General features: G+C 38.2%; 1 protein-coding gene across 3 annotated transcripts in view; it reads left to right on the top strand.

Annotated features, from left to right (window-relative positions):
- KCNIP4 (potassium voltage-gated channel interacting protein 4) overlaps window positions 1-25,485 on the top strand; it is a 235,952-nt gene that overhangs the window by 90,054 nt on the left and 120,413 nt on the right. The window contains exon 1 of one of the 3 annotated variants that reach the window (XM_061191273.1): window positions 8,956-9,049. The exons of 1 other annotated variant lie outside the window; for it this stretch is intronic. In XM_061191273.1, the coding sequence (XP_061047256.1) occupies window positions 8,998-9,049 (52 nt within the window). In that variant the 5' untranslated portion in view covers window positions 8,956-8,997. Of the gene's footprint in view, window positions 1-8,955; window positions 9,054-25,485 lie in introns of those variants that run through there. One more of the 3 variants, XM_061191274.1, reaches the window with a different exon arrangement.

Below are 25,485 nucleotides of genomic sequence, written 5' to 3'. Positions count from 1 at the left end.
AGCTCTGAGTCAAATTTACTCTATTTACATTTAGATTCTATAGATTATTGCCAGCAAATTCAAGCACTTTCTGACTCCCTCTTCTGGATTAACTGATAAAGAAGGTAACTTGTTTCAAAACCAAGCAAAACAAAGCAGGTCAGTTAGGAAGGTCAGTGTGATACCTCCAAATTCATAGTTACAAAATTAAATGTAGATATTTCCCCCTGATTTTCAGTCGCTAACCCTGCTGCTACCCTTCTTAACAGTGAATGATTACAATTGCGGGCTGACTGCAGGATCCGATAACAATTGGTGCCGTTTGGCAGCAATTTTCAGCAAGAATCATCACCAGAGTACAAACTGCAAATTATCTGGGGCCCTGCTTCTTCAGGAATAAATTTGAAAAGGCAAAATGAACTTTGTGTGTGTGTGTGTGTGTGTGTTTCTGAGCCCCAAACCCATTTAAAAAATAGACTTGCTAGTGGTAAGTTCCCATTTGCGGCCAGTGAAGAATGTGCTTCCTGGTCCAGCACCAAGTCACTGCTCATGAATCAGCTTGTCACCGATTCAAAGGAGATACAGGCAGGATCACCGTGCCACTGCAATGCCCGGTGATTTTGTCATAGTTATTGATTCATGGAAGACACCATGTCTGTGGAAACATTATTAGCCATTTTCCTCCACCAGACATCTACAGGCTTAGGATCCAGGAAGAAAAACATCGTCCATAATTCAAAAGCACAGGATGGAAGCTTGAACAGGGCTGTGAATTATGGAGCAGGAGCCTTTATTCCCATGCAAAGCCACAGGAAATATTCATTTTTGCTATCAGCTACCCTAGAAAAAGGAGGAAGATAAGCGTAATTCTCATTATGGTGAAATTACCATTTCTATTACCACCATAGTTACTTATTAAATTCATAATTCATGGCCCATTACTCATCCCTGAAGCCTGACATTTACACGTAATGGCATTTCTTTGTGTAACAGGAAAAGAAGTCTGTGAAAAATGACCAGTTGCATATACACTGTTGAGATGTGGAAGGGTCAGAAATACAGAGCAACCAGAGTGATGATGGGCTGATTGGTTCTCCGTAATGTCAGGCTTTGTAAGATGAAACCTTTCCCATTGGTAAAAATGAATGCATTTTCATTCAGTTATATCGTGATTTAAAGTGGCCTACTTACTTACACACTTACTTTTTATTCTTTGGTTTGTATTCCTTTCTTTCATGATTTTTGAAGCACTAAGACCCTAGTAGACTGGAATAACTTCTAGTTGCAGGGATAAGGGAGTTGACTTAATTTTGATTTGTAAGGCAATAAATTTGTTATAGATTATTGGATTCAGCAGTTTATATAGCCTATTAATTTAAGGTATTCATCTGTCCATTGTAGGTGTCAATAAATATTAATTGAATAAATTAATAAATGACTAAGATTAATCACTCAATAAATATATATATATTAGTGCCTAATATATGTAATACACTGTGCTAGTTGCTAATAATCAAAATAGGGTAAGAAACTTTCTCAGCTCATTAGGTATTTTTGCTAAAATATCACTCCAATGAAACCTCCCTGGCCACCATATTTAAAATTACAAGTCTTCTTCATCCCACCTCCCAACCTGTTCCCCAGTAGGCCTCAGCCCTGCTTTCAATCTGACAAACTTTATATTTTTCTATTTATTTTTGTTTATTACTTCTTCTTCCCTGACTCTCATGTAAGATCGATTAAAGCTGGAATTTTTGTCTGGTTTATTCACTGAAGTATTCCCAGCACCTGGGATAGTACAAAGCACAGTGAAGGCATTCAATAAATGTTTTATTTATTTTTTTTATTTTTTTTTAATGAAGATTTTCACTTATTTATTTATTTATTTATTTATTTATTTATTTATTTATTTATTTATGGCTGTGTTGGGTCTTCGTTTCTGTGCGAGGGCTTTCTCTAGTTGCGGAAAGTGGGGGCCGCTCTTCATCGCGGTGCGTGGGCCTCTCATTATCGCGGCCTCTCTTGTTGCGGAGCACAGGCTCCAGATGCACAGGCTCAGTAATTGTGGCTCACGGGCCCAGTTGCTCTGCGGCATGTGGGATCTTCCCAGACCAAGGCTCGAACCTGTGTCCCCTGCATTGGCAGGCAGATTCTCAACCACTGCGCCACCAGGGAAGCCCAATAAATGTTTTTTGAATAAGTGAAATAAGGAATGAATAGAATTCGTCCCTCAGAGAATGGAGGTTTAATAAAAGAAACTAATAAATCAGTCATGAAATATAATAGATGTTACCATCAGTGTAGATGATTAGACCCCAGAGAACAGGGACGTTTTCTTATATGACCACTGTGTATCCACAATTCTACAACAAATACTATTTACAATATATGCATTATAATAAGTGCTTTTAAAATAAATGAATAAATAAATATTTATGTGATGCAATTAATCTATCAAAGAGTATCTGGTTTCTATGGGGGTAAATTGCCCTCCATACTAAGGCACTTTGCTGGTTGACTTACCTTCACCATCAATCTTCTTTCAGTGTTATTGGCTGGGGAATGCAGTCCGTAGCATCCTTAGTAGAGTGCCTTCACACACAGCTGTCCAGTTGGAGTGTGGGAAGAACACTGCTTCACATGCTGTGAGGACGTATACCCTGCGGATTCCAAATGCATCTGCCAATTACAGACATGCAGCCAATCTGCACATTTTGAGACCATGTCATAAGACATAGAGTCTGATTTCATGCTTTCATTAGGTATTGATTGAACACTCTTTATATTTTAGGAACTGTGGAAAGTAATGGGGATACAGTAGTGAATAAAAAAGATTGGGTTTCTGGTTTCATGATATGGTTGAGTGTAAGTCTACTGTCTTATATATTCTCCTTGCTTCTCTGTTCTTTCCCTGACTTCTTTGGGGTTAACCAAATATTTTTGATATTACATTTTAATTCCTCAAGTGGAATTTTGGCTGCCCTTCCTTTTATTATTTTCATTTGTTTTCCTAGCATCTAGAAATTGTAACCTGTCTCCTTCACTTATTCAGACTACTTACAGTTAATATTGTCCCACTTTGTGTAAAATGTACAACAGTAAAATTTCATTTACTTTCCCCCATACTTTATGCTATTATTGTCAGAAATGTAATATCTACAAATGAAATAAACCCCACAATATTTTTGGTTGTTTTAAACAAAGGAAATAAGAGGAAAATGAGATATTATATTTATTCACATATTTTCAATTTCCAGTGCTCTTTATTTCTACCTGTATATCTAACTTTTCATATCATGTAATTTCCTTTCAGCCTGAAGAAATTCCTTTATAATTGCTGGTAATACACGTCTAGTAGCTATGATTTCTCTCAGCTTTAGTTTATCTGAAAATATCTTTATTTCATCTTTATTCTCAAAAAACTATTTTCACTGAATATAGAATTCTGGGTTGAAAGTCTTTTTATTCCCCCCAGAACTTATTCCATTGTTTTCTGTCATCTATTGTTTCTGATGGAAAACCATTCTTATATTATTTTACCTCTATAAGACACCTTTTTAGTCTGTTTTTTTTTGAGAGTTTTCTAATTTTTTTCAATAATTTGACTATGACATGTCCATGTGATTCATCTTGTATTTATCTTGATTGAGGTTCAAGTTTCTTGGATATGTACATTGATGTTTATAAACAAATTTGGAATGTTTTGGCCATTTATTTTTCTAATTTTCCTCTTCTATCTCATTTGGTTCTCTAATTACATTCATGTTAGACTATTTGATATTGTCTCACAAATCACTAAGGATCTGTTTATTTTTTAATCCCTTTTCCTCTCTGTTATTCAGATTGGATGATTTGTCTCTTTTCATCTCCATTCAAGCTCTTAACTCTTTTCTTAGTCGTCCCCAATCTGCTGTTAAGCCCATCTCAAAAAGCTCTTTCATTTTAGATATCTTACTTTTCACATCTAAAATTTCCATTTGGTTCCTTTTGTAATTTTATTTTCACTGCTAAAATGTTTCACCTGTTTAATTATTATGACTAATTTTTTCTTAAAAGTCCAACATCTGTGTTGGACATGGGTCACATTTTTCTACTCCTTCATATGTCTACTAATGCCTGGTAGCATGATGGACATTGTTACAGTACATTGTAGGGAGTTTAGATTGTGTTATCTTCTTTTAAAGTGTGTTGAGTATTTCTCTGGAAGGCTTTCCACAGTTGCTAGCACTTTTGGTCTTGCCAACTTCAGTTCTATTATATGTTAGGATAGGTCAATTTTGATTTTATACTTAGTTATAGGGTGTGGCTCTTACTCTGGGAAATGATACTTTCTCCAAAAGCATAGTCTTTCTGGGCTCTCCAGTACGTGCCAGAGGTACTCAATGCAGCAGTGCAATTTCTTTCTTTCCTTCTTTCTCTCTTTTTTTTTCTCTTCTTTTTCATTTTAATTTTTTTGTGGGGAGCCTGGGCAAGAACTCCAACATCTCGCAACACTGTACAGTTTCTGATATCTCCATTCAGTTCTCAGTCCTATAGCAGCTTCTGCTTGCTGAGTATTATGAAGTCTGTCCCTGAGCGTGCATCACCCAGCCCTTGGTCAATAACTGTATTAGTCAGTGTTTTCCAGAGAAACAGAACCAAGAGGATATATAGAGATAAACAGAAAGACACTTATTTTGAAAGATTGGCTCATTCAATTACAAAGGCTGAGAAGTCCCACAGTCTACCATCTGCAAGCTAGAGGCCCGGGAAAGCTGATGGTATAATTCCAGTCCAAACTCAAAGGCCTGAGAACCAGGGGAGCCAGTGATGTAAGTCCCAGTCAGAGTCAAAAGACCTGAGAACCAGGAGCACCAATGTCCGAAGGCAGGAGAAAACAGACATCCGAACTCAGACAGAGAACAAATCCGCCTTCCTCTACTTTTTTGTCCTGTTCAAGCCCTCAACCTATTGGATGATGCCCACCAGCACTGATGAATGTGATCTTTTTTATTCAGTCTACCAATTAAATTGCTAATCTCTTCTAGAAACATCCTCACAGACATACCCAGAGATAATGTTTTGCCAGCTATCTGGACAACCTTGAGCCCAGTTATGTTGACACATACAATTAACCATCACAATGGCCCACATTCATTTAATTTTCACACAGCTCCTCCCCTCTGACACACATAACAGTTCTCTCTTTCTCGGCACCTTGCCCTGCAAACTCCAGTCTCTGCCACCTCACCACAGTGAGCATGCACTCCACCTCTCTGAACTCTGGGAAGAAAATGCCCCCAGGCAGAGGGAGCTGGGCATTGTGGAGCTCACCTCTTGGGTTTTTCTCCCCAGTACCACTGTTCTACATTGCTTGTGGTTCAGTGCTTAAAAACAGCTGCCTCATATACAGGCATACCTCATTTTATTGCACTTCACAGATATTGCATTTTTTTTTTTTTTTTTTTTACAAATTGAAGGTTTGTGGCAACACTGAGTTGTCAGATGATGGTTAGCATTTCTTAGCAATAATGTATTTTTTAATTGAGGTTTGTACATTGTTTTTTAGATATAATGCTTTTGCACACTTAATAGACTACAGTATAGTATAAATGTACTTTTATGTGTACTGGGAAACAAAAAATTTATGTGACTCATTTTATTGTGGCATTCAGTTTATTGCAGTGGTCTGGAACAGAACCTGCAATGTCTCTGAGGTACGCATGTAACTTTCCAGTTATATGGTTGCTTATGGTGAGATAATATTTCCAATAATATTTATTTATTCTCTAAAGGCTGGAGGTAGAAATCTTTAATCTTACATTGCAGTAGGGAAGACATGTCAAATACATAATTGTATCATCAATTGTTTTAATTATATTTGTGATAAGGCTATGAAGGAGGAACACAGGAAACTATAGGAGCATAGAGTAAAGCTGTTCATAATCTAGTTTGGTCTGCCACGTAAAGTTTTCCTCAGATTATTGAACTGAAATCTCAAGTATGACAGAGCAGAAGTTAACTAGGCCACAATGAAGTAAAACAAGATTTCAGAGAGAGATAATAGCATGTGAAAGGACCTGAGGGGTACACTGAAGGACTGAAAAAAATTAATATCTAACATTCACTGAGCGTACGTTAGGAACAGTCACTGTGCTAAATGCTTTATATATTATCTCATTAGATTCTAACAACATTATGAGGTAGATACTATTACTAATCCATTTTATTGATGAGGAAACTGAGATTCAGAGAGATTAAATACTTACCCAAGATCATATAGCACTGGGATCTACGTAGGCTGTTTTATTACCATGCTGGAACACTCAGACACTATAAAGGGAAAAGAGCAGAATGATCTGATAGCAGAGAAGGAAAGATGGGGAGAGAGAGGAAGGGAGAGACAGACACAGAGTGAGAGAGAGACGGATGATTATATGATGCCTACCTCCTGCCTTCTGGAAGCTAAATCTCTCATTGAGAAGAAAACACAATAAAAACCACCGTATACAATTTACATTTAAATATATTCCTAAAAGGGACTTAAAAAATATGTTTTGACAACCAAGATCTTTAGTATAAAGTCTTCGTTTGTTTTATAAAGAAAAGACTGACACCCTGAGAAGATTAATAATCTGCCCAAGGTCACTACTAAAATCTAAAACTTTTAACTACTGACGGAAAACAGCAACCTGTAAAATTTGTAGCCCCAAGTACCGTGCAGAAGATGCTCCAGGGAAGAACATCATTAATTACCAAATTGGAGATGGGGACAGGGAATGTAACATTAATACTTAAGTACCTGGGAAGCAGAAAGGTCCCTCTCCCACACCCAGGCCTGAGGGTCCAGGAAGCTGTCACAGAGAGAGTGAGCTTGGCAGATATCAGAATTTAAGGGAAAAGGAGGAAATCAAGCAACCAGCAGATATTTCTTGAGCGTCTGCCACATGCCAGTTTCAGGCATGTTTGTAGAGTTTGAGTAGACAACAAGAAATCAAATCTGAAGCAAAGAAGCTGGGTAGGAGGTAACACTAGTCTCTCTCCTACTGCACATGGCTGCTAGAACCTTCTCTCTCCAACTCCTTGTCAGGATAGGGTCTCAATCAGCAAGAGGGGACGATACCCAGAGCAATGGGGTGTGATACAGGGGCAATAGAGAAGATAGAGCAGAGGAGGGAGGTGGGTCCTTCTTCTCTCGGGAAGGCTGCAGACATGACAGGGAAAGTTTATCAAGCCAAGTGTGTTTGAACGGAGTTTTGAAGGCTGCACGAGCAGGTAGAAGTTGATAATTGGTGAAGGACCCACCAGACTGCGCATACAGTGGCACAGAGGTTTGAAAGAACATAAATGGAAGAAGCAGAATGTCCTGTTTGAGAAACTAAAGCAAAATCATGATGCTCCAGACACATTTACAAAGGAGAGGACACTTAGATGGGCGTGTCTCTTTAGAAATATACGAAGAAGCCAAATAGACTCTGGTTTATGTAAATCAGACTTATTTCACAAGTTTAAAAGCTCCCTTAGATACTAATCTAGGAAATGAAATCAGATCTTCTTTTGGTATTGAAAGTGAATCTATTCACTCATTTGTCAGACATTTATTGATCTCTTCTTATGTGCCAGACTCTCAACCAGCACTTGGCATATCAAGTAAGCAAGATATTTCACACCATATGTGTCAAGGGGAGAGGAGGGACCTGTTGTGGGAGTTTCAACAAAGGCGAGAAGGGTGGCATGGCCAGTGGCTGATGGTCTAAGACAGGGAGGGTGGTGGACAATGCCGTCAGAGTGAGACAGGGCCAGATCATGCAGGGATTGGGGTCCGTGGTAGAAAGTGTGGATTTTTTTCATGAAGGTTTTAGGGGGCTTTTAAGCATGTAAATGATCTGATGTGATTTTCGTAGCCACTAGTTTGCTGTCAGCCCAACACAAGAGATCTATCAGGTTTTTTAGCCAGTGGACACCAACGGTAGGATGAACAGCTCCAAAGGGAAATAGATCAGTAGCCTTGCAGTCAGGACCCTTTATCATTCCAAGATGGGAATTATAAAGTAGAAAAGCAACAAGAGATACATTTGCCATGTTCATATTATAAGGATGGTCTAACCTTGATTTAAATTGGTCCTTTTGCTGTTTCTTTATATTTAGGGAGGCAATATATATAGCAACATGCAAATTCAGGCTTCTGGTCACTCAGAGTGGGCAAGTTGATGCTGAGCTGAACAAGTGTGACTCCTGACACCAATAGTTTTTCAAGCGCTTGCTAGCTTGCCCACTGGGTCACTACCGATTTTTCTTGAGTCGTCTCCAACTATCTGAAGTCACAGATTCTGCTCCGTCTACTCCTGGGTTAACGTTTTGTGAACACACCTTGTTTCTTTTGGAATCACTCTGTTTGAATGAGCCCCATCCATTAATGTCCACATGTGAAAATATGAAGGATGTCCCATCTCTGGGCACGTCAGCTTATGCTAACGAAGCTGTGTATGAAGGACATCTATTTTCTCACTTTCAGGGAAGGCAAAGGTACTAACAGATGATTGTGATGTGAATGATTTATGCAGAGCACCCACTCCTCTGGAATCAAAGATGGGGAGCAATGCATGCACAAAATGGTCACGTGGGCCCTTAATACTGGTTTCAATATTGAAATTTCAATCCAGTTAACTCTTTTAGTGGTATTTGTTGTATTCCCAATTTAAGACCAAAAAAAGCCAGCAAATTTTATTTTTGCCACTCAGAAGATATATTTGCATGATTCTTTTTTCATGGGGTAATCGTGATCTAATGCAACATAAAGAAAACCTAAAAAGTGAGAAAAGCAAAGGGAAAACAAGGATTTAATTTTTTCCTTCTGGGATCCCAACCCTCTGCCTGAGCGATGACTGCACCCAGATCCTGCCTGCCCGGCGTCTGCTGACACACCCTGCAGCATGCCTGAGTTTCTCTCTGCAGACAGCATTAACAGAACCCATCCCGTATCTTCTAGGTTTCCTCTACACTCAGAACAGCACCAAGCGCAGCATTAAAGAGCGGCTCATGAAGCTCTTGCCCTGCTCAGCTGCCAAAACGTCGTCTCCTGCTGTTCAAAGCAAGTTTGTTTGTTTGTTTTTCTCCCCCAAACTTTGCTTGTTTTGTTTGTTTAGGTCTGCATGCATTGCAGCTCTCTGCTTCTAAAAAGAATCCATATATTATATTCCACAAAACTAACTCTATTAATGTACTCGTGTCTACCTAAATACCCAGGGGAACCTCTGTGCCGTTGTGAGGCACCTCCCATTTGGCAGACTGACAGCACAGTGCTAGTGACAGGAGTCTGGGCTTCAAAACATTTGGAAATTTTTGTTTGAGGTGTAGGGACGCGACTCATAACTCTAGGGATTCCCATTGCCTAAACTGTTAGCAGAGCAGCTGTGCACTTTAAACTGCAATGCCTCGTAAATTTCCTGATTCACATACATGTATTTGTTGTGTAATTTAGATACTGCCAAACATCAGAAATGTTACTAGGTTTGAAAAACTACTATAAAGTGGAAAACATTTACCAAATATGACTTTTCTTCTTTGCCCACTCTTTCCCTGTATCATCAGGGGTCTCTAGGAAAACAAAACCAATACATATATACATGCAGGTCTTTCTTAACTTACAGTGGGCTTACGTCCTGATAAACCCATCGTAAGTTGAAAATATTTTAAGTCTGAAATGCATTTAGTACACCTGACCTACTGAACATTGTAGCTTAGACTAGCTTACCTCAGATGTGCTCAGAACACTTCCATTAGCCTACGGTTGGGCAAAATCATCTAACACAAAGCCTATTTTATAATAAAGTGTTGAATATCTCTTGTAATTTATTAAATACAGTACTGAAAGAGAAAAGCAGAATGGTTGTCTGGGTGCACAATAGACGTAAGCATATCGGTTGTTTCCCCTCGTGAGGACATGGCTAACTGGGAGCTATGGGTTGCTGCCGCTGCCCAGCATCATGAGAGAGGATCTACCAGATTGCATATCACCAGCCCAGGGAAAAGATCAAAATTCCAAGCACAGCTTCTACTGAATGCGTTTCACTTTTGCACCATTCATAAAGTTGAAAAATCGTTAAGTCAAACCATCCAAAGTCCGGGACCATCTGTATACATATACATACACCTACACATGTGCATACACATACACAGGCAAACATATATATATATAAAGGGATTTATTTTAAGGAATTGGCTCACAAGACTGTGGGAGCTGCCATGCCCAAAATTCATAGGTCTAACAGGCTGGAAACTCAGGCAAAATTTGATACTGCAGTCTTGAATCAGAATTCTCTTTTCAAGAAAACTCACTTTTTGCTTAAAGCCTTTCAACTGATTGGATGAAGCCCACTCACATTATCCAGGGTAGTCTCTTAAAGTCATCTGATTACAGATGGTAACCAGGTCTACAGAATACCTTCAGAGCAACAGTTAGATTAGTGTTTGATTAAAGAACTGGGTACTATAGCCTAGGCAAATTGATACATCAGACTAATCATCGCCTCTTCATCCTCTTTTTCTCCAATTTTGTGGCATTCTTAAGCAGTAGATTATAGAGGATATGTAAAGGGACACCCTCTATTTTGTAAAGATATCTTATGTAATTTATAGTGAACATTTACAAGCATCCTACTTTTACAAACATTCTTTCATACACAATTTTTTTCTAGCATCAAACGTGTTAAAATCAGATAGAAAAGGTAGTGTTCTTTGCCAGTGAGGTAACAAACATTAAGAAGCTAAGTGAGCTATTCCAGGTGTAGGGCTACAACCCATATCTTCACCTACTCTCTTTCTTTTCTGCCACATCATTTTGTAGGAACTGATGAACTCAATGAGTGATTAAAAAATGTGAACGCTCTAAAATTCCACTAGTCTCAACAACACAGATAGAGAAAATATGGAACGTACCTCAAACAACCCAGTATGTCCTGTCAAAAGTCCCAGAGTAGCATAGTAATTTATTTCAGTGGCACTGACCAAAGTTAATATATCATAATAATATTTTATTAATTCACTTATTCATTCAACATATATTTATTATATGTCAGTTCCTGTTCCTGTGCTGGGAGATAGGGAAGTAAATACAACAGCCTTTAAAAAGCTTTGTCCTACTAGAACTTTCTGTGGGGAAAGTGGGCAGGGCAAAATTATTTTTATCAGTAATAATCCTATGGACAAAAAAATACATAGTTAAGATACATTGCTTTGATTTTTTTCCTTCATTGCACATACACACACACTATCTCACAAACAAAACATAACAGGCCATCAGCAACCTGGAAGGCCACAATTCAGAAAGATGCCAGAACCTCAATTCTACACGGTATTGAAGCTGTAGACATTTTTATTGCTACTATTCGTCAGTGAATGTTGCTTATTAGAACCATTGCTTTTCCCCTTTCAAGTTGAAATAAAAATTGCCAATTTATCAGATATTTACCAAAAACAGAATCATCTGTACAAAGTAGACAAGTAAAATGTAACTTTCAGATGGATCTCTCTGCTCACTTAGGGAAGAACAAAATCGTTGTGCCTTGCTAGCACTCTTCCTGAATCAGTATTGTGGAAAGCCACACCTCTAAATAAGTGTTCACAGAGGATGCAATGCAATTTTCAACTAAGTGTGAGGAAAAAGTCAGGACATTTCTTGAAAGGAACAAAAAATAACAGAAGATACTAAAAAATTAGCAGAATGACCTAAAAGCTAATATTTTTATAAAAATGGGATTTCACAAAACTGCCTGCTCTTGAACCCACACTAGATGTGGCCTAATATTTGTGGACCCCCCAAAGGTCCGTAGATATAAAACTCCCTCCCCTACTAGCCACCACTTTCCCTCTTATCCACCCATCGCAAGAAAACCCCAGCACGTCGAAGTAGATTACTTGAAAAGGAGACCACATTAATTCCATTGCTATATTAGAAATGTTTTTTAAAATTAGATCCCTAACCATGTTCCGGGCCCTAAGCAGTTGGGCACAAGACTGAAAAGCTGATGTGAAAACATGAAGCAGGAGGCAGGTGGTTGGAGACAGGACCCTAGCCCACCAGGAGAAAAAGCATAGGGACCAAACATCTCCATGTGGGACCACAGAGAGCCCTCCGGTGAGGTTTGGCTTGACTGGGTTAGTTCCAGGCTTGAATCACCTGCACAGGGGCTGCAGAAATATTCTCCACGAGATCCTATGCAGCTTCAAAGCTAGAGAGCTGAAATTTAGTTTAATAAGAGGCCAATACTCATTCTAAATTCCATTTTGTTTTTTCAGGAAGGCAGAAATGACAGGGTTTTTCATTCCTCTTGGCAGGAATGTGAGATTTATCAATATTATGCAAATAACAAAAGAAAAAAAAATCTTTTCTGTAGAGAAAAAGCAAACTTCTGCTGAGTTATAGAGCACTTGGATTCTCTAAACCAGAGAACCCAAGAGTTTGAAGGGAGCCTTCCCTCACATCTGGTTCCCCGACAGACTTCCTCTCTCATTACTAGGGAGCAGGCCTGCGTCTTTAAGAAAATAACCATTTGGTGATGGCCAGCTTTACAGAGCAATCTTCCTCATGCTGAGCCCAAAGCAGCCTTCCTTTAACTTCCAACGATAGTGCTCCTTGCCCTGCCCTTGGGAGTATCGGCAGGTCTGCTTCTTTTTCCCAGGGACAGGCTTCTGCCTCCTCTTCCTCCTCCTTCTCCTCTGGAGTTGAGAGGGTGAATGGTTTTTTAAATAAAAGTCACTCATGGCATTATTTCATTCTTTTTAATGGCTGAGTAATATTCCATTGTATATATGTACTACATCTCCTTTATCCATTCATCTGTCGATGGACATTTAGGTTGCTTCCATATCTTATATACAAAACAGAAACAGACTCACAGACTTAGAGAACGAACTTTTGGTTACCGCGGGGAAGGGTGGAGGGAGGGATATATTGGGAGTTTGGGACTGACATGTACACACGGCTATATTTAAAATAGATAACCAACAAGCACCTACTGTATAGCCCAGAGAACTCTGCTCAATACTCTGTAATAACCTAAATGGGAAAAGAACCTGAAAAAGAATAGATACATGTATATGTATGACTGAATCACTTTGCTGTATGCCTGAAACTAACACAACAGTGTTAATCAACTATACTCCAATATAAAATAAAAAGTAAAAAAAAAATTTTTTTTAATAAATAAAGTCACTCATGTTCATGGCAGTAATTTGGAAAGTACAACACATAACGCACTCACACCACACAACACACAATCCTACTATGCTCCTGTACTTTGAAGTAACTACAAATAATAAGTAACATCTTCTTTTCATCCGTGTGTGCATTAATGATCCCATCCATACCAAATATTTATCCTTTTCTTACATTGCATACCTTCATAAGTATTAACCTTGTTATTAAAATATAAATATCATTTTAATGGCAAACATAATATTCCATTGTATAGTTACAATATGTTGTATTTGACCACATTCCCTGGCTTTTGAATATTTAGATTTTTTCCCTTTTTCTCTTTTTTCCCCATAATATAAATAGCACTGAGATAAATATCTCTGTGTATATATCTACGTATGTCTTTTAGATTGTTTTCTCCCAGATTTGAAATTATTGGATGAAAGAATTAATTTAAGTGAATGCCAGCTTCCCCATGTATATTGGAAAATTGTTTTTTGAGTTGGTATTTCAAATATTTAAACACATCACACATTATTACCTCTTGAGTGTTTTTAATATCCTCAATATTTGGAAACTGTATGTATTTTATAGCCATTTATTAAATGCAGACTTGAAATATTAGTTCTGCTTCTTGTGCCTCAAATGAAAGCATTAAAAGAAGTAGCACATGACAAAGATTTTCTGCATGAAAAACAATAGACATTATTACATTTTTTTGAAAATCAAATGTATTGCTCACTTTTAACAAAAGGTAAAAATAATAAACCCTGATCTTCTTATGTTAGAGCACACATCTTGACTTTGATGTTTGAGGAGACTGTCAGACAAATACAAAAGTCCAACCGCCTTGGAAAGATATTGGGGAACAACAAACAAGGCTTTAGGAAGGAGGTGACAGATGCACGCAATAGCCTGCCGTGGGGCAGCCTGGCTGTTTGTTGATCAGAAGTGATAGATGTGATCTAGTGAGAGTTAATTTAGAACTTAGAATGTCTTCTCCCTGACTCAAATAACTCCCAACCAAGAGTGAGAAATGAATAAGAACTGAGGCTGGTGACACCTGGACCACAAGTTAAGGATTAGCTGTTTACGATTTTTGCGCCTGTCCCCTGAGCTGGCCAGTTGCCCACTGCTCTTTGAACACCCAAGCCAGGACGCAGACAAGACCATCCACCAGATGTGATGGCCTGATCACCATCATTTATTCTTTGGCGTCACTAGCTGCCCAGTTGCTGAAGTTAGATTCATCCATCATTCCTCTGCTTTCTGCCTGCCCCCCACCATCTTACGGGTCACTAAACTCTGGTCAGTTTCTCCCTGAAATATCTTTTAAATTAACTTCTCCTTTCTATCTCTTGTCCTAGGACTGTCGAGCAAATCCACATTACCTCTTTCAAGAACTACTGAAAAAGGCAAATGGTGGCAGCCTGGGTTTAGTGTCATTCATACATTTGAATTCCTATTGTGCCTCCTACTAAACAAAATGCCTGCAATTATTTACTTAAATATTTACTTAAATCCTCTGCACCCTAGTTCCCTTATTTACTCATTCATCCCACAATATTTTTGAGGGACTATATGTGGCAGGCACGATTCTAGGCACTGGCTTTATAGTGGGAAATAGGATGTATCTGTTCACTGCCTTCATGGACCTTATATGGGAAGAGAGATGATAAACATGAAAACCAAGATAATCTCAGGAATTGATGAGCATTATGAAGGCAGTAAACCTATGGTAATATAATGGAAACTGAATGCAGGTAGAGGAGATACTTTGCTTCATTGATGAGGTGACATTTGAGACCCTAAAACCAGAGGAGGCTGGTCATGAGAGGGTCTGGAGAGGTCCAAGGAAGAGGTAACAGCAACTGCAAAGGTTCTAAGGAGAAAAGTCACATAGTTTATTCACGGTACAGAAAAAGACCATTGTGATCATCAGAAAAATGGGTTGCTGTGGGGATTAAAAAGTTGATTCATGCAAAGTACTTAGTAAATGAAATATCATGAGTATGCATATATGACAAGCATTAACTCAGTTGATACTCCCAACCACCTTCTGAGGCAGATGTACTATTTTCCCCATACAGTGGCTGAGAAAACTGAGGCACAGAGAAGTGAAACAACTTTTCATATTGACAGAACTGGGACTCCAACTCCAGAGCCTGCTGTCTTCATCCCTTTATCAGACTGAGCTCTGATATGGATTGAGGAAGCCCCTTTAGGCATATAATTGTAGCTCTTTTTCGTTATGTAAATCGCAAATCTTAAAATTGTTAAGAAATAGGGGAAAGCATTAGGTCTGGCCCTCTGCCTCCAGAAAGCTAGGCCTTACGTCTCCATTTCACAGCAGAGGCAACGTGGTGTGAAAAGATTGTAATGATTTGTGCAGAATCATGCAACTGAGAAGTTGCAATAAAACCCAAAAGCCCCTTAGTCCCGTGGTACAGATATACTTACTGAATAAGTGCACGAGACAGTCACATCAGAGGACGAAGTCTTAATGGAAAAATTCAAGGAGGGAGTGAAGGGCAGGTTCATGGGATTGGCACATGGGAGGGTCCATTGGACCAGATACTGTCTAAGGATATGTTCATCATACTTTAAACATTGTAAGTAACATAGTCTATTTTTATAACAATAATAGCCTATTAGTATGATAATATAGCTTATTTTATATGTGAGGAAACTGAGATCTAGATAAGGGAACCAATTTGCTTAAAATCACTGAGCTATTAAAAAAATCAGGAAGAGAAGCTTGGCTCCTAGTCCAGTACTTTCCAACACTGAAATTCTGTGGTTTGGTATCAGTCAGGGTCCAGGCAGAAAACACAAAGCCCACTTAAATGGGGCAATGGAGGGGAGTTTAATGAAGGGACTATTTGCAAAGATGTGGGCAGGGTTTCTGGACCCAGCAAGACTGCTGAAGCACCCAGCGCTAGCAAGAGTGAGCATTATCATTTTTAGACCAATGGTTACTGGAAGATGAGAAAAGCCATAGCTATAGCTCTAACCATCAGAGAGGCTTTGCAAGAGGACTCTGGCCTTTGGAAGAGGAATGCAGCTAATATCAATCCAATCCCCAGCAAAGAGGGAGCCCAATGGGAAGCCAGAGGACAGGGAGTTCAGATAACGTTATTCATAGAGGCAGCCTCCCAGACCCACAGCAGAATGTAGAAGGATTGAAGGTGGCTCAACAGGCCACATGAAGATGTTTTCCAGATATTCCACATCTTGAAAGCCAGGGTTGGGGACCTACAAAATCAGTGGCAATTCTCAGAGTGAGTCACACTGCTCTTCTGGTAAGATTTGTTCCCAATTTCATGACATCTTGGAGGCTGACACCTGGCTTACAGATGTATGTTGATATTGAGTAGATAATTGTAGAATTAATGAATCTAACTAGATATTTCATGAATGGCTTGAAAAACTAAAAATAGAACTACCATATGATCCACCAATTCCACTCCTGGGTGTATATCCGAAGTAAATTAAAACTCTAATTCAAAAAGATATATGCACCCCAGTGTCCATAGCAGCACTATTTACAATAACCAAGACACGGAAGCAACCTCAGGGTCCATCAACAAAGGAATGGATAAAGAAAATGTAATATATATACATGTAATATATAATGTAATATAATATATATGTAATACATATTGTAATATAATATATATGTAATGTTATATAGATACATATATGTATATAAAGGAATATTATTCAGCCATTAAAAAAAGAATGAAATTTTGCCATCTGCAACACAAGGATGGACTTGGAGGATATTACGCTTAGTGAAATAAGTCAGACAGAGAAAGAAAAATACTGTATGTTTTCACTTATATGTGGAATCTAAAAATTAAAACAAATGAACAAATACAACAAAACAGAAGCAGACTCACAGATATAGAGAACAAACTAGTAGTTACCAGTGGGGAGAGGGGTAGGGCACGATAGGGGAAGGGGATTAAAAGATACAAACTCTAGGTTTAAAATAAATAATATACAAAGATGTAATGTGCAACACAGGGAATATAGCCAATATTTTATAATAACTTATATGGAATATAATTTATAAAAATATCAAATCACTCTATAGTACACCTGAAACTAAAATGATATTGTAGCTCAACTGTACTTCAGTTAAAAAAAAAGGAAAGAAAAGAAACCTCTAGCTACTGTACTCTACATGAGCACAAATACTTTTTCTTTGAAAAATAAACGCTGTCAAGTCTGTAGTTGTATCTCCTTATTGGATACTTCCAACTCATTCACTTTATCTCTCTGTGCCTCAGTTACTTTTTTCTAAAGTAATCATTTCCCTGTTTATTCAAAGGACATTATGGTGATGAAAAGGTTACTAGGTAACAGTCAGGAACTAATGCAAAAGATAAAATATTGAACACTTGATTATACGTGTATTTATATGCATGTCTTCATTTAAATTTACTTCATAATAACATCTACCCAATACAGTCTCAGTGCCCACATTCAATCAAAAGAATTGATCCACTAAATTAAAACTTCATCCAGGGGTTTTTGTTGTTGGTTTGGCAGACATAGGAGGGCAAATATGACAAGGTTATTGTGAGGCCAGACTACTCATAACTGATAAGCCACCATCAGCTTTTGCCTTGTGTAATTGCAAAACATAATTTCCCAACTTGACTTCAGATCTTTGGTAACAAATACAGCGTAACATTTCAGTGTGTTTTGTTTTTCCTGGTAGCGTATTGATCGTGGAAGGTTTTAGATGCCTTTTTTGGCAGAGAAACCATCAGCACTTGACTGTTGGAGAATTTGTTTTCAAAAAGTGACGAAATGACAACATCCTGCCAATTAAAAATACAACAGTAACCTCCAGGAAATTGGAAAAGAAGTTTAACCTTCTGACAATTAATTAATCTCATGCTAACTCCTTGGTGACTTAGCTAAAAACTCTGACCTGGGCATGTAGTGAGGAAAATCTTTGTAGGAACAGAAGCATAAGCCGTGAAGGCTTATAAATGTAATTTGCAAGTAGAAAGCATGGTCCCTCAATTTCATCATATGTATGAGTTCCAAAAATGCTATTTTCAAATTCTCAGATGTTTTTATTTAGTTAACAAGCATCTAGCACTTACTCTGTGGTTGGTACAGTTCTAAGAGTTTTGCACAGTTTAACTCATTATATCCTAAAAATACTCCTTTAAGATGGACACTTCACTATTTCAATTTTCCAGACTAGGAAACTGAGGGATGAGAGGTTAATTAACTCACTTGAATCACATCGTCAGTAAAGGGTGTGGCGGAAGAGAGAGGGGTTGACTCCAGAAATGGAGCTCCATTGTCTTTGTACTTTACCAAATCTCTAGTTATGTTCATTGTTTTGGTCAGTTTTAGGGGGAAAAAAAAAAACAAAACCAAGACAGTCTTTTTTTCCAATTATCTACTCTACATAGGACACCCTCATGCAGCCCATATTGTCCAAAAAGATGTGGTAACCCCTTGAATGAGTTGTTTCCCCTCTCTGGACCTCAGTCTCACCATCTACAAATGAGAAGCACAGATTGTGTCTCAAGTCTCCTTCCATATCTTGCACTGCGGGAGCCAGTGAGATGACATTTCTTACTTCTACCTGTGACAAATGGTGGATGTCTCAAAGTTAGCACAAAATTTCCTCCTGTCGTGGCACTTCATTACCCATGAGAAGCAGGAAGTGGGAAAAGTTAGAGACTCCATTTAACCCAGATTTAATATTAATTGGCACCATCATTTACTTATAGTAATTAGAGTCTTTGTCCCTTCCTTTTGCATGGTCTTTTATAAGTCTTAGAATTCTTCCTCTTGAGTGTCTCATTTCATCCTCACATTTCATTCACATTCTCCTGGGAGAATGAAAGATCCTAGGGGTTAAAGTCTCCATTTAACAAACTAAAAAATGGAGAGATTAAGTGGCTTGTCCAAAGTTACATAGGTATTTAGTGACAAATAGAAAGGTATGCATTCTTTTTTCTTTCATTTTTATTTTTATTATATTATTTATTTATTTATTTATGGCTGCCTTGGGTGTTCATTGCTGCACGTGGGCTTTCTCTAGTCATGGCGAGTGGGGGCTACTCTTTGTTGCAGTGCGCAGGCCTCTCATTGCGGTGGTTTCTCTTGTTGCAGAGCACAGGCTCTAGGCGCATGGGCTTCAGTAGTTGTGACACGCGGGCTCAGTAGTTGTGACTCGTGGGCTCTAGAGCACAGGCTCAGTAGTTGTGGCACAGGGGCTTAGTTGTTCTGCAGATGTGGGATCTTCCCAGACCAGGGATCGAACCCGTGTCCTCTGCATTGACAGGCAGATTCTTAACCACTGTGCCACCAGGGAAATCCCTGCATTCTTTTTCCTGGTCCATCATTTATCAACTGGGAGTCTTCATTAAATCATGAATGCATCTTAGTACAGGAAAGCTGGAGGCAGGAGTCCCAGGGCAGCTGTTTCCTGTTGTCAGGTTTAGTAAATTTCATTTTGATGTGGCAGACATTTATGGAGCACTAACTATTTGAAAAGTAATAGTGCCAGGAACACGGGAACACTCTAAATCCCTGTCTGAAGGCTGACATTATACAGAAATAAACAAACATGTATAAAAATCACTCAGATGCAATGAATACAATTAAAATGCTGTGAGAGGCAATACTAGGGAGGTATTAGAGTCAAGAAGTTAAGAGTGATAACACTGGGACCAGCTTATTTGGTTAAAATCTTGGTTCCATGACTGATTCGCTATGGAAATCTTAAGTAAGTTGCTTACCCTTTCTGAGTTTCATATTCCCATCTTCAAGGTGGAGATAATAATAGTAAATATTACACATTTTATCAAAAGATTAAATGAGCACGTGAAGTGTTTACAACAGTGACTGGCTAGTTAAGTGGTCAAAATAAATGCTGGCTGCTAATACTGTTATTCTGCCACTACTTGTGATGATCATGATGGCTATACCCACAGAGATGAGCCTGAATCTCCCCCAGGTGCATTTCACAAAGAGGTAATATTTCAGCAGGGCTCTTTGGAGAAGAACTATTTCACTGGAGGGAGGAAAATTCTAGTATTGACAAGATCAAGCGTAAGATAGTCAGAGGAATGAGAAATAGGGACGAGAGGCAGCCAGAAAAGGTGAGCTGGGACCAGAGTTTGAAGCTCCTTACAGCCAACACAAGGCTGGACTTCACTCTGCAGTAAAGGGAGGAAATGGGGAGTCAGCCAAGGTTTTTATTTATTTTTTTTAAATTTCAGCTTGATGGAGTTATAATTGAACATCTAAAATTGCAAGATATTTAAAGTGTACATCATGGTGATTTGATATTCATATATGTTGTGAGAGGATTCCCCCCATTTAATTAATCAGCACATCCATCACCTTACACATTTATCTTCTTTTTGGTGAGAATAAGTTTTACTTTCTCAGAAAATTTCAATTATACAATACAGTGTTATAAACCATAATCAGCATGTTTTACATTAGATCCTCAGACCTTATTCATCTTATAGCTGAAAGTTTGTACCTTTTTACCAACCTCTCCCTATTTCCCCCACCCCCAGACCCTGGCAACCACCTTTCCCCTGTTTCTATGCGTTTGACTTTTTCAAATATTCCTTATATTAGTGGTACCACGCACTTTCTCTGTCTGGCTCATTTCACTCAGCGTAATGCCCTCAAAGTTCATCCATATTGTCACAAATGGCGGGATTTCCTTTTTTCTCATGGCCGAAGATTATTTCATTGAGTATATATACCACATCTTCTTTATCCATTCATCCATTGATGGACACTTAAGCTGTTTCCATGTGTTGGCTATTGTGAATAGTGCTGCATTGAACATGGGAGTGCTAATATCTCTTTGAGATCCTGTTTTCATTTCCTTTGGATATACACCCAGAAGTGGGATTGCTAGATCATGATGGGGCATGATTCTTTGCGTGGAAAAGGTTGTAAGATGGCTAAAGCCAGCCAATAGTCAAAGGAGCTGGACACAAATCCAACTTTAGAAGGGTTGCTGGTGAACTTGAAATCAGAGAAAAGAGTAGCAAAGGATCAAAAGCAACATTTGAAGACAAGACAGAGACAAGTTCTCAAAACTGTCACCAAGAGCTAGTTGGGTATTAGTTTCTGAATCAAGGAGCCAACCAAACCTTGGAGTGAGAAAATGACACAAAAATAAATCAGAAAACAGGTAAATTGTTGAGGGAAGAGAAAAAAGAAAACAGGAAGATCAGTTGGGAAACTGCTTAAAAATCGTATGCAAGAAATAATATAAACAGCTAACTCTTACTGGGCACAACACTATTCTAAACCTGAACAAGTATTGTAAATACGTCCTACAAACCTATGAGGAAAGCACAATTATAATCCCCACTTAGAGGAGAGAACTAAACAAAGAAATTAAACCACTAACCCAAGATCTCACAATTACCAAGTGTCAAAGCAAGGATTTGACCTTGGACAGAGTGATGCCGGAGCTTAAGGTCTTCACCACTAGACCTACAGGAGAGGAAAAAGGCCTACATGTAAAGTTAACAGTGGTAGGAGGGAAAGGATGGATTTGAAACACATGGTGAAAGTGTAACTGGAAACACTGGGGAACAAGTGGTGGTATTAAGTGAAAACCAGCAAAAGGACGACACAATTCTGCCAAAAGAATAACGGTGACAGTAAGCAAGATAAGAAACAGAGAAGGTCATGAAAGTGGGTTAAGAAAAGATGATGATAGGTTTATTTTAGACATATTGGTTTAAAGTGTCTGAAGAACACAAGCCATGCTGGAATAAAGCTTTATTGTGGACTGATGTCTTTTTGTCAAGTTACCTATATGATGAAATCTTTTGCTTCCCACTTGATTTTTCCACTATTTTCCTTACTGTTAATTTGGAACAGAAGAGGTAGAGTGATGACTACTTCTAAGAAGCTACATAAAAGTTTAGATAAACAAAAATCTTCTCTTTTGGTCTTTTTTAATGAATGATTTCATGATCGGTCCGTCATGCAGTTTCTAATAGGAGTCATAAATACCTATTTTCCATGTGCATTGACCTAGAAGTAATATTTGGGCTAAACATGAGTCCAGGCAATGTTGGCTTCTGCTGGTTTCCTTTAAGACACTAAAATGGGAGCCTAACACTTCAAGCGAACTCAATTTTATACTCCACCAGGTCTATAAAATATAGACCATTGCTGTGTTATCTGCTTAGATTGCAAGGTTAAAGCTTAACTTTCTTAGTTTCAAATTGCCTTCTTGCCAGGGGATATAGAGCAGCAAGTGTGATGGGCAAAGTTTTTTTTTACAGAAACACTGACCCATCTTTGCTTGCAAGCTTTCAGAAAAAAAAAACAAAAAACAGAAAAACAAGTTCTGGAGATGTACTGACAGGGGAAACCTTATTCACCTTTTTGCAAAACACTCTCATTTGAGACTTTGGGTAGAACAACAGTTCCAACTATTACCTTGTAGTGTTCTCTGAATATGCTTGGAGGTAGATATATTCTCCAGTGAGTGTTCCTGAAGGTAATACAAATCACATTTAATTCATCTCAATGACACTGTAAAGTTAGTTAATGCTTTAGATGAGCAGATGTTAGAGGGGTCAATGGCAAAATCATCATCATAATAGCAGAAAGCATGCATGTGGATTTTTATCATATACCATACACTTTGCAAAATCCATACATTATTCCACTTAATCTTCAGTGTTTTTGTTAGTGCTATTATTATCTTCATTTTACAGATGAGGAGACTGAGGATTTGAGATTTTAAGTGACTCACCCCAAATTCCATAGCTACGAAGCAGCAGAGCTGAGACTCAAGCCCAGGTCTCTCAATATTCAAGCAGGTCAATGATGTACAACTCAATCAAAGCGAACAACAGACAGTATACATGCTGCATAGAAGTTTCAGGAGGCCTCTCCTCTGTGAAACCCATTGAGATGAGCCTTAAAGAGAAAAGAGAGAGGTTGATGAGGAAGGAAAGCAGATCCACGTAGAGGAGATAGTGTAAGCAGAAGTATGTAAGTTGACAACGCAGGTTTTGTTCAGAGAACAGAGAATTGTCCCAGATATTAGATCATAAGGTGTGTGGGAGGAAATGACAGGCAATAAAGCTAGGCTATTGCCTCGAATTTCATTCCAAAAAAATGGTCCTTATTCTCGTGTCAACACCAAACAGAAGAGTATAAAAGGTTCCAAAGGGAGCTGTGGTTTCCAGTGGATCCCATGAACAGTAATTGGTCAGTGTTGAGTCTCTGCAAAAAGAAACAACTGAGTGCAATTTTTAGGGCAAGGGCTTTGACAACTGATGGAATTACCCTTTTTCAGCTGCCTTGTACCTCGATTTAGCCATCTAAAATGGGCAAAATAATACTCACCCTGAAGGACTTTTAAATAATTAAATGATAATAATATTTTAAACACTATGTGCCAGGCTCTATTTTTACACGCTTTTAACACATTATTTCATTTCGACCTCTTGACAGTTCTTTGTCGAGTCCTATTTTTATGCCCCTTTCATGGATGAAGAAACTGAGGCATAGACTGACTAAGCACCGTGCCCAAGGTCATACAGTTAACAAAAGTCAGAAAAGGGATTCACACTCAAGAAGTGTAGTAACAGAACCCTCACTCCCGAAGATTCTAGAACAAAGCCTCACTAGGAAGTATGCAATAACTATTAGTAATCATAATTGTGGTCCTTTATTAATCAATACTGTATCAATATATTGATATATTGATCAGTTGATAGATTGATACAATATATCAATATTGTATGTCAGTAAGTAATTGAAGCAATCTCTCAAAACAATTTTATGAAATTGAAACAAATTTTATCCGTAGTTAGAAATTTTTAAATGGAAGCTTGGAGAGGTCAAACACATTTTCCAGTGTCAGAACTGAGAAACAGACCCAGCAAAAAACAAAAATCTAGAGCTACTGAATAATTTCCTAGAATGAGGGGTTCCAGGCACCATTCTGCTTTATCATGTGAAGGGTGACACCAGGTATTACTGTAATTAATACTAATACTAATACAAATAATAACAATAACACTGTGATTGAGTGTTTACTATATGCCAGGTACATGTACCTCCTTATTTAATCACTCTATGCTACGATACTGGGTACAATTTTATTCTCATTTCTCTGGCATTGAACACATGGGAGCACTCAGGCATGGAATGTTTTACTAACTTATCCTAGTCACACAATAAATGTCCAGCTGGCATTTGGACTACACAGTCTAACTTTCTCTGAACTAAGAAACTAGCTTAAACCTAGGAGAAACATAACAAAACCTAGATCACTGCTCAGTTTCCCTAGTACTCTGTCTTAAACATGGCCATGATGGATAAATGTTTTGTGGCAGAATATTACTGCCATCACTGATATTAGCTCGAAAACATTTCCCTAATATATCTCCAAAAATTTATTATCACTAAACTTACGCAAATTGTTTTTAACTCCCAGGATAACGAATTCCATTTATATACCCTCTACCAAAGCAACATACAACACAGTAACATCTTATGAATCGGGCATTATATTTTGCATAAATAAAATTTCCAAATGTTTATTCCTTTACAGTAGATGTTATAAATGTAACATTTTTTTAATTAAGAATCTTTTAGAAACGTATCACCTGCATGCTACCTTCTGAAATGGCATAAAATGAAGACAGTTTTTTTCCTAACAATTAAAGATCAGAATTTGGTCCCTGATTCTTTTATTGTTATTATTATTTGCTGTAATATGCTCAAGCTCCTTTTCCACTTTATGTCCCTTCTTTTGTTCTCAGGTAATCAGCTGTCACTTCTAGACTTTACAGTCAGTAAACTTGGGTTTAAGTCCTGAAGTCTATAGCTTCTTATTTATATGTCCGTCATGAGTTACAACATTGCTTCCAACAGTGATTTCCTCATCTATAAAAACAGGGTGACGTTACCTGTACACAGAGTAATCATGATGTTTAGCTATAGTAACGAAAGGGAAAATAACTTTGCTTACTACCAAGAGCCAGCCATCAGATGTCAGGTATTATTATGTGACTCAGGGGCTCCTTCTTGTTGGCGGCCCTCCTTCAGCATCCCCACCTGCTCCTGAGGTGGAGTCAGAAGCTTATTAAAATATGAATGCAGTGAGGATGGGGATGTTTATTGATTGTGACAGGACGTTGCAACAGGCATTTGGCAAAGTGCTGCACTAGGAATCAAGGCCCAGTTCTGCCACTGATGTGCCCAGTAGCTTTTGATTTACAACCACTAAATTTAAGACTCTGTATTTAAATGTGCATTTATAAAGTTAAGGGGCTGGATTA

This window comes from Eubalaena glacialis, chromosome 5 (genome assembly GCF_028564815.1).
Source record: "Eubalaena glacialis isolate mEubGla1 chromosome 5, mEubGla1.1.hap2.+ XY, whole genome shotgun sequence".
Taxonomy (NCBI): Eukaryota; Metazoa; Chordata; class Mammalia; order Artiodactyla; family Balaenidae; genus Eubalaena; species Eubalaena glacialis.
The sequence above is the reverse complement of the archived record's forward strand: the minus strand, read 5'-3'. Positions and strand labels throughout refer to the sequence as shown.